Source organism: Diadema setosum, unplaced genomic scaffold, assembly GCF_964275005.1.
Source record: "Diadema setosum unplaced genomic scaffold, eeDiaSeto1 scaffold_39, whole genome shotgun sequence".
NCBI lineage: Eukaryota > Metazoa > Echinodermata > Echinoidea > Diadematoida > Diadematidae > Diadema > Diadema setosum.
In genome coordinates, this window is record NW_027307665.1 from 283,041 (window position 1) to 293,887 (window position 10,847).

Consider the following 10,847-nt stretch of genomic DNA (forward strand, 5'->3'; position numbering starts at 1 on the left):
TATCATTATAAAAAAATTAAAGATTTCAACCTGAAACTTTCAAAACAAGTCACAAGGTTACATATTTTGTGAAAACAAGCAAGTTCAATGAAATCTATACACATGCAATATAGTAATCGAAACGTCCTGTCGTAAATGAAATGAACGGCTGGAATTTTATGATAAGCAGGATTAAAACAAGACGCAGATGTAGTGTTTAAGAAAGAACATGACGCAAAACTAAAAAGTATCCTATCATAGACCAAAAAACAAACATGGTTATCCCTGTCATGATTAAGAAAGCCAGATTGAAGACATAAGTTCAGCGGAAGCAATGAAAAAAAAAAAGTTGGAATGTATTACAAGGCGTTTCATTTTCAATACACAGTGGTCTCTCTCCTCTTGACTATCACTGTCGCACAGGTCAATGACGACAGGAAGAACACGGCGACGAGCAGGGCGTACGTGGTCGACGGTTGCTGAAGAAATCCTCGACGAAGACCAGCAATTGGACCTGTAGTAAGGCAGGACCAGATATTCAATGAGTGAAAATTACTTCGACAGAACAGAAAACGAACTACAAAGACGTTATGGGGAAATTTCACTCTGCGTCCAGACTGTAATACCCCAGATTTCTCGTCCACTTACACACGACTGGTCGTATCACCTACAGGATGCAATAATGTATAAGTTTAACACCGTCTTTAAGTGTTTCTTAGGAGTTAACTACAACTGACAAACAAACACACACACACTGATTCCTTCTTTCGAAAGAATTTGACTATTAGAACATGTCTTACAAAATCGAGTCAAATATAATAATAATATATATATATATATATATATATATATATATATATATATAATAAATATATAAATAGATTTAGAGTTTATGAAAACACTCCATGACTTCTTTACGTATTTTGTAATTAATACAAATGTGTTCTGTTTTAAGCATTTCATATAATTTTCTGTGTTTATTTGATGGTAATGAAAATAATTTCAAACCTCGCGCTGACTTTAATACCTTTATCCGAGCCCAAAGTTGGACAGTGTTCAGCACTTGTGTAGGTCCAAACAATCCCGTTAGTCCCAGAGCACGTGACATTGATGCACCTGTTGCCTGGGCGTGGTCTGAAGAGAGCCGAGGCGCAGCTCGACGAGGAAAGTGTGGTGTTGTCGACTCCGATGGTGTAAGTGTGAAGATGTGGGAACGGCTGGTCTTGAAGACTGATGTGACACGTGATAATGAGAATGACCTGGCTTCCTTCCGCCTTGATCTCCTGGGTCTCGATGGAGAGGATGTTCCTCACTGGGGGCGCTTGACCTATGAGAGCAAATACAATGTATTTGTCTTCATCCAAAAGCAGAACAAACCTATTCTCGACAAGTTCAGTCAAAACAAAAAAAGGACATGATATTATATCCATAAAATAATCTCACTTAAAAGAATATATGATATTAAACAAGCCATTTGTTTTCCCATTAGTTGTCTTATCTCCACCCATAACAAGCCTATAAAACTTGCCTAAGCAAAACATAACAAAGAAACCAAAAAGTCGAAATATATAAAAGCATTTCATCACATTTAAACATGAACTCTCAGTCAAATAAGAAATATCATATATCATCCTTTCTATTATTATCAGAAGCTATAAGAAATCTACCTGTTCTCAGTGGGCAGTAGTTCCGCGTAGAAACCGTCTCCCCGAATTGATTGATACCGGTACACGATATATCGATACACCGGTTGGGTTGACCTTCCATGTTCGTTGCAGATGCGTTTGTTCTTGACAAAATGTCTCCATCAGCGGTGATTTCGAAGACACCGATCGGTGGAAACGGTTGGTCGATCGGATCTACGTGACATGAGATACTGAGATTCGTTCCCCACTCATCCTTGTCTTCTTCTACCTTGATAGAAATGATGTTAGGCGCAGGTGGGTCTGAGGAATGGAAAGAGATGTACATGGGATGTAGTACCAAAAAAAAAGTTCACAAAAGTTGCGGAGGCCTTATAACATAATGTATTGTCTTAAACATATACATGTACATAAATCCGGCTTTGCGGACACAATGTGTTGGAAATGTGCACTAAACAATGCCAGCGACAAAGCAGGCAATTGGAAAGTACTTAATAAAGTTACAAAAGACATAATTACTTAATCAAGGAGACATGTAGCGTCTCCTTAAGTAAGTATTAATGACCATGTAAAGTTTCTCTAGGGCTGGATCCATAGTTATGTATACGTCAAATGATTCTTACTTCTGGTAAAGCGCTAAAGCAGAATAATGTAATACTGTTATATATTTTGTTGTGAAAGGAAGCCTTCTTCAATTACAAACATTGTTTGGTTGTTTGTAATACATTAACATTAATGAAAGGGGGAAAGTCCATATTACTGGACAGAAATTAAACTTCATGAATGGCAAATATCAGACTAAAGTCCAGAATTACTCCAGACCATTGCAAATCATTTCCAAAATTTACAATAACGTGTCCCGCAAAGGATTTCTACAGAGGAAATAATAAAATTCTATTAATCAATGCCGTGGAGACGATGTGAGAGAGGTACTCTTTGTTTTCCTATTGCTCACCCCTCGGACAGTGCCTCGCCGAAGCGGAAGTAATTCCGACGCCATTAGTTGCGGAACACGTGACATTAATACACCTGTTTGGGCGTGGTCTCAAGACGGCCGAGGTCCAGCTCGCGTTGGACAGGATGGTCCCATCAACTCCAATAGAATACGAATGGAGGTACGGGTACGACTGGTCGCTTAGGTTCGCTCTGCACAGGATTAGCAGATTCATCTGACGGTCTTTGTCCAGAAACTCTGAAGTCTTGATCGACAAGATATCAGATGCGGGGGGCTCGCCACTGGTTGCTATTGGAAGTCAAAGAAGTTAAAATGTTAGAACTAATTATGTTCCATAGGTAGTCAGAGGCGTGACATTTGTAATAGCAGCAAAATTATCCAACTAGTGTATGCTGGTATTATTGGAAATCCTTGCAATAGCAGTAGAACATTGACACTGATAATAGTTCCAAATCTCCCAATAGTGGGTATAATGGGGTCATCGCACTAGACCGACACCCACGAGTCATACAGCCCACGAGATCGACGTTGGAAACAGATCCATGAGTCATACAGCTCACGAGTCATACAGCCCGTGAGTTCGACTCTAGGCATATAAAGCCCATGAGTTCGACACTAGGTAAAAACAGCCCACGAGTTCGACAGATACAACATGGGACGTAATGTGTCGGTCTCGTGGACCTTGTCGGTTTAGTGTCGAACTAATTGGCTGTATGACTCGTGAGCTGTACAACTCATGGGCTGTATGACTTGTGAGCTGTATGACTTGTGGGCTGTGTGACTCGTGGGTGTCGTTCTCTTTTGACGTGCACCCGGTATAACCGTCATCAAATTACAAGTGTTCCTAAGCCAAAGCTTACGGCATGTAGTGACCCTATCAGGTATTACAAAATCCCGGATAGTTTTTGAGTCTGATAGATACTTGATGCCTAATATCATAGAAGGATTCAAAATTGCAATGTTCTCTTACCGCAGCTTTTCGTACAGTAAGTTTGTACAGTGGTCGTCCTACCAATCTCGTTGATTCCGGTGCAGGAGATTTCTACGCATCCACTGGGGAGAGGGTCAAGGGTCACGGTGGGGGAGCTTGAAGATGACTGAATGACGTCATCGATTGCAATCTCGTATGTTCTGATTGGTGGAAATGGTTGGTCACAGGAGTTGACGTGACACGTGATCTGAAGGCTATTAGTTCCCTGTTGATCCTCGACTTGGCTGATCTGGATCACAGTGATATTTTCCGCGGGGGCGTCTGTCACGTGACAAATATTAGAACCAGACAGGTAACTAAGTCATTGCTGATTAAAGGGTGTGTACAGTTCTGGTTGAGGTGAGGATTTAACTTTTAACGCTTTGCGAGATATTCAGAAACCACTCAATGAGATGTCAAAGAGCATGCACTTCTAAGGGGTATCAAAAGTTTAGTTGATGAAAATCGGTATGGAAATGGCTGAGATATCCAAAAACAACGTAAAACAAAGAGATCCTAGTAAAAGGCGTGGCCTGTCGTCTTTTATTATTATCAATGTTTTGAATATATCAGCCATTTGAAAACCAATTTTCATCAAATAAACGTTGAATCCTTCTTAAAATTAGACGCTCTTTCATATTTCATAAGAATTTTCAAAACATAAATCCCCATCTCTTCTGTACTGTAAAGTCCCTTTAAATTCTATAGCAAAGTAAATTTTCTTCTTATTATTATGTATACAGAAAATTCATTCACTTCAATTCAATTCAGTTTAATTAAATTAAATTAAATTCAATTTTGTTCAATTCAATTGTTTTACTTCCATCGAAAAAGGCAATACATAATGCAAGTATGCATGCAAAAAGTGGAGTACAAGCTGTATAATTTACTAAAGAATGCAGATTTATATAAAGGTATAAACATTTATGTGAGCTTACATCACAAACGGAAAACACGTATGGGTCCATGAACATAATGAGCAAGCAAAATTTTACAATGACAGATTATCAGTTCATAGCAGTTCTTCAGAGTTTTAAAGCTTTCGTGCGTGAACACTCTGAATACGAAGATGCTGTCTAATGGGTGTAAACGTCTTATGAAATAAATTCAGTGTTATCCAATGAAATGAGAAATATATGAAATGTCATAATGACTTCAGCATATTTGGAATTGAAGAGTTTGTTTGCAAAAACCGGCAAGTCCAGTTTTGAAGATTTTGAAGTACGGTCTCTGTCATAAAGTACAAAATAATACCTTTTAAATAATATATTTGTCACTACATATAAAGGTATACATTTTTGAAGTTATGGTCAAAAGAAGAAAAATTTTCTTGACCTTTAATCGCACAGATCTCCATTTGGCAAATATGGACTTATCGGTTTTTGCGAACAAACTCTACAACTGGTTCGAGCCTATATCTCTTATCCTTCAGCAATTTGTCCCAAAATATCCGTATGTTGTAGCTGATTACATTCTGTTTCAAAATTATTCTAAGGCTCAACTATCATGCAAAGTTATGACGGCATTATCGTGGAAAAATTGATTGAAGTTATCCTTGCACAATTTCACCATTTTACGTCTTATCTCTATGACAGTACATTTTCATTGAAGAAAGAAGAAATAAATCTTACATTGGACTTGTAATGTTCTGGACTGTTCACTGCTGAGAAGTTGGCACTGAAGGACGCCTCCATGGTCAGCTACGGTCGGGATTAATGTCAGCTCGCTACGAACGATGTACCTATGTACTTTTTCTGTTTCTTTATAAAAGGAAATAAATAAAAAATAACATTAGAGGCTCATTGCGTCGATATTTCACTTCAGAATAGAGTAATGTCTACCTTGAGGATAGAATTCACAACTAACGCTCGGTTGTCATATAGGTAGCAGGCATTGCAAAGTGGATTCTTCAGTATCGCCAGTATATGTTTAATTGAAAATCGAAACTTTAAAGGCTTTCATTAGCCATACATGCGTTATACAGCAGTGCTAATGTTGTAATATATACAACAATGCCACGTTTGAAAAAGTACTTTACTATCATTATCATTATTGTTATTTTTTTATTATTATCATCATTATCCTCATCATCATCAACATTATCATAACTACTACTGTTGTTGTTCCGTATGTCCTCGTCGATTGTTTTGTGCTGCTGTCCATTCTAGCCTTGTCCTAGACTGATTATAATTCATCAAACTCAAAGGCAAATGTCATACCCAAGTCTTGAGAAAAAAAAAACCAAAAACATGTCGTATGATATATCGTAATTAGCAAGAATAAACCGAGCGAAGCCTTTCCATGGACATCGTTTTGGAGGAAATCTAAAATGATGACTAAGATAGAAAACATGTCAGATTTTCTCAATGTATTTTCAAAATATATAATATACGTATAAATATATACTGTACAACAGATTTTTATTTATATTCTGTTTTTTTTTATTCATTATTTATTTATTTTTTTGTTTGTGGCCGCTGAAGAACCAATGGATGCTTGGAAGTAAGCAACCACGAAAGCACAGCTTTAAATCCTCTCTACAGGGACTAATAGGCAATGAGGACAATGGACCTTGCCTGAGAGTATAACCACTGTATATCTAGGGATTGGACCCAAGGATCTCACGATTTAAATTACGAGGTCTTAATTACCAACTCTGTCGTGAAGTCGGTATTTCTTTGCATAAACGTGTAATGCTGGGCGTCTCCATGGCTGGCTACAGGTTAATCTTTCATGAATTTAAACTTACTGTCTCCCTCACACCTCACTCCGACGTCTTCACTGTGACGGCAATCAAATCCATCACATTCCCAATATGGTCGAGTGCATTGAAATAAGGAGTTTTCAGTTCCAGCACAATTAACTCCGGAAAGCAAGATTGGTCCTGATCCCTGTCCGAAGTGGGCTGCAGTATAATGAGCTGAGGCCGATGGGTAGCCGAGCTCTCTGCACACGACGTGCGCGTCGTTGATATCCCAACAATCATCACAAACCGTGCCCACTGCCCGTTGCACGATATCTCAACTCGGCCTTCATTTTGGGTTGATCCACCAACCAGCCTCACTATAAGCGATTCAAATATAAGATATAAAATTTAGAATACAAAGATATAAGATATTAGATAGGTACATATGAAATGAAAGAAAAGAAGATAAACATAATTGATTGATGGATGGATGGATGGATGGATGGATTGATTGATTGATTGATTGATTGATTGATTGATTTTATTTTCTGTATATTAGAAAACAGCTGATGGATAGCCCATATTCAGCGATGCCAACCTGACATTGCTAATGTCGTCCAGAACATGAAAACTATAGATACCACAATATGAAAATATGAGATACATAAATTGAGAAAGCAAAAACAACACAATTGCATAATTATGATTAATTCAAGTAAATAATAAAAGAAAAGAACACAAGGGAAAAAGAGGGGAGAATGTAACAAATCATTGGCAAAGAAAAATTGAAATAACGTTGTATTAATCTTACAGCATACTTATTTTCTTGGCATTTTTGTATTTAAATGATCTTTTCGAATATTCAGTTTTTGGTTGAGGTAATCTTAATCTTTGTCCGAAACAAGACAGGGAGGGATAAAGATGAGTTGCAGCTTGGAATTCATTTCGCAAATAAAAAGGGGGAAAATTGTTAATCATTTGATTAAAACATAAAAGTAAGTGAGTGATCATGTGTGATCAAGAAATTAGCAATTAGTATAAGGCGTTGTGCAAAAAACAGAAACATGACAGTCAGGTTGTAATCTTAATTCGACCAGTCCTATTTTGTATTTTCGGAGTTTAATGAGGTCTTTCATAATAACAACGACATGATTATGACATGTATAGTTCAATGTCCTAAATACTTCCGTACATGTTTCAACTTCATATTCACTTTCACAGTCTGCATTGTAAAACTGAATGATGAATAAACATAACATATGTGTGCTGAAAAATATATGCGAGTGCATTACTAGGCCCACTATTAGCGCATAAGTTAGTGTGCGGTAATATCCTTGAATATAGGATGGAAAATTGTAAGTGAATTCTTCCAAACAATATTGTTGAACATGCTTTACTGCTTCACTTCGCCCTGAATGTATGGTGTGTGTTTTGGAACGTTGTCAAGATAGCAAGCCGCATTATACTCACCCTCATAGCCGGGACACGTACTTGTGCCAGTGCCACAGCTGCAAAGTAGTGTGGCCGATGTACTCTCGAACGTAGTCTGCCTTTGTCAGTAGGTGATGCTGGTCATCCAAACCACCATATATCATTTTCTCATCACGTTCTTGATGACAATTTCTTAAAGAGAGTGGATAAGGTGAAAAGGTTAGGATTTATTCTCATCACTAATTCACTAAGACATAAATAACAATGTTACTAGCGTCATGTTATCAACATGAACTGTGTGTCGATATACACGGCCGGTCGTTCTCTTCCGTCCATCAGGGATTCAAACCTGTCCTGAAAAATTAGTACGCTGTTGGTTAACCTTTCACAATACATATCCTAGAGACAATAATTGTAATTACTACTGGTACTCTCCGTATTTTTCAGAGCTTATACGACTATACATGAAACAAGGGATCAAACATGAAACACTTCCTGTGGACTGAATTGGCAGAAAATGCACATGAAAAGACGATTTCCTTGAACCATTTGTCTCATGAATATTCATTGATTCCACAATCAATATTTGTCACTTTTATATCCAGTTGTATTTTCACATAAGGAAACTATTAATCTGTATATTAGAGCAAAAGTAATTTTAATACGGTCCATCTACACGTAGTCGTAGAGCGGACGTTATATCATGTCACATATCAGTCTCCTAGCATATTCTAATTCAGAGTAAAACAAAATGACCCATGAACCCCAAACTACACACCTGTCAGTCCTATATCAACACAGGAAAGATAAAGAAGTATTCAATTACTATACACCTTCTATGAATAAAGACATTTGTTAACCTAAAGGGGTGTAAAAAACATATTTCTGTGAGATTCCCTATTGTAGGTGAAAGTTCATTTCCGCTTTCAACCTCCAATCTTTTTCATTTTGCCGTAAGCGTTACAAACATCTTTATCGCTGTGCTCATTTCGACAATTTAAATATTCATTACGCTTGCAGGAGATTACATAATATGGTACACACAAAGTATAGAACTGATTACCATGTAGTCGTGATTATTTCAAGTACTTTAGCCTCTGCATTGATCCTTTCTGTAACCTTAATAATACAAGTCTCGGCTGGTACAAGACTTTTAATTGTAACCTTTATATGCAAGGGGCAGAAACCGAATGTCTCAAAACACCAATGTCTGCCGTTAGATTCAGCTTCTGATCAGCCTTTCAAGTTAAGGTAAGGCGTCCTAAGCTAGTCTACACTCCAGACAGTCCCGGTATTGGCTTGTTTGTGTTTTTCTATTTCTTTGAATATTCCTCCGGTCAGTCTAAAAACGTAAACGGTCCGGTATGGAAGCTTCATAACCTGCCTAATGTCTCTCTTGGAAGTATTTACCATCATGCCTTAAAAGAAGCAGATTTATCATGTTTATAAATATGACAATGACAAAATAGGCTGCAAGGTTATGAAGACAGATTCTTTAAGGCCATGTTGTCTTATAAGCCTGTCGGAGACGTTGTTTCTGAAGATGAGAAAATACAAGGTTTTGTTTCGCTCTCTTGATGTCGGCCAAAGTTCATATCCGATCATCGTGCGCATTGAGTTCGTCGAAGAAATGGATAATATCATTATCATTTTGGCGTGAACGTGAAGGTGACTTTTCTAATGTATTCTTTCAATAGTTTCTAATCAGTAAGCAATAACAATACTATGAGGGTGTAGTAGGATTCCATACATCTTCCTTGTATGTTTTCTCGTTGAAGATGTTCATTTGCAGTGATTCTCTCATTTTCATGTCCTCCCTATATCTACACAAAAATTAGAGTGTCCGTTGAGAGTCTGTACAGTTTCTTCCCTTTCACTCTTCTCGGCTTTGATGCATGGAAGACGAAAATTACACTCATTTTCTCCAACAATCTGTCAAATCTTTTCCGCCAACAGCTGTGTGTGTGTAGACGATGTAATTCTTCGTCTTCTAGAACCATGTTACGTGGAATGAATGTATTATCTGCGGAATAAATGCGCTGATACCCATTGAGGGCATCGCACTGGGTGAAAGGTGACTTCCGTCGGGGTGAAGAGATTCAGTTTTTTAGGCGTTCTCTGTCTTTGCCTTAGATGTCGATATTGTCATTTGATTGTCAAAATTTTAGTTTCTTTTGAAATTAAAGGGCGGCTATATCCCTAGAATACAATAGTAGATAAAAGGCAGAAGAAGAGCAGTTTAATCGCCATCTGTCTCTGTATTTCGTAGAATGCGTCACATGCCTCCTTCATGTCAGTGCATTGACTGTTTGACATTATTCAGCAGTGGAGAGAAATATATATATATATATATATATATATATATATATATATATATATATATGTATATGTATATGTAAGTGTGATAAGTGTGTGTGTGTGTGTGTGTGTGTGTGTGTGTGTGTGTGTTATTTTTCATGCTATAACACGGAACACATCATCCAGCTCTTGTATCACGTGTACTTCATTCTGATATGACAGTATGCCCAGATGTGATTACACGGAAGCAAGGAGCAGAAATCTGCATCAAAAACTGAGCCTATAAGTCTTGATTTTCACGCTAGTTCGAAAATTCTGTTCAAATAAATTACGACATCAACTTGGTCCAGACAGGATTTTAGAGTTCTAAAAATGACAGACTTCAAAGACCATTGCCTCAAAATTTACCATTCTATCTAATGCCGCATGTAGGTTCTACTTTATTTTCCACAAAGACTTCGCTAGTGGTGGTGAAGCCGTCTGTGATTTGAACGCCATTCAAAGTCCATGTTGGTACAGTCGAGCCTGAGACATCATTTCCTGTGCAAACCGCGGTGACTTCATGGCCAGCCCGGAGAGGCGAGGGTACCTCGAGGTTCAACGTCATTCCAGCTACAAAGGAAATGTAAGAAGATCGACTGATAGATCTCAATAATGTCGAACATAACAAAATGGGAAGAGATGTCTTTTATGGGAGAAATATCTTCTGAGTCTGCCTGAATAATATATCTATTATTCACAATCACATATATTGCACAGGGAAAAGATGATGTAACGTCATTATCACTGAGTTTTACCTGATATGATACTATTTATAAATGAAATAGATATCTTAAATGAAGAATGGAATTGATGCGATGATAATCAAAATGTTAAAACTAAATG

At 37.5% G+C, this 10,847-nt stretch overlaps 1 protein-coding gene across 1 annotated transcript; it reads right to left on the reverse strand.

The window, feature by feature from the left end:
* Window positions 1–356: 356 nt before the first annotated feature.
* Window positions 357–7,828, reverse strand: LOC140245835 (uncharacterized). Its single transcript, XM_072325333.1, has 8 exons — window positions 7,725–7,828; window positions 6,297–6,493; window positions 5,179–5,307; window positions 3,548–3,829; window positions 2,578–2,865; window positions 1,647–1,925; window positions 1,007–1,306; window positions 357–493 (listed from the first exon to the last, which is right to left on the reverse strand). The coding sequence occupies exons 1-8, from the start codon at window positions 7,826–7,828 to the stop codon at window positions 357–359; spliced, it is 1,716 nt and encodes a 571-aa protein (XP_072181434.1).
* Window positions 7,829–10,847: the final 3,019 nt, after the last annotated feature.

Bases quoted from the DNA above. Each gene is read 5' to 3' on its own strand.
- LOC140245835 (XM_072325333.1), bottom strand. From the start codon at position 7,828: ATGATATATGGTGGTTTGGATGACCAGCATCACCTACTGACAAAGGCA. The intron at 6,494-7,724 runs GTACGTGTCCCG...CGTCGTGTGCAG, and splicing joins CAGCTGTGGCACTGGCACAA to AGAGCTCGGCTACCCATCGG. The intron at 2,866-3,547 runs GTAAGAGAACAT...GACTTCCAATAG, and splicing joins TTACTGTACGAAAAGCTGCG to CAACCAGTGGCGAGCCCCCC.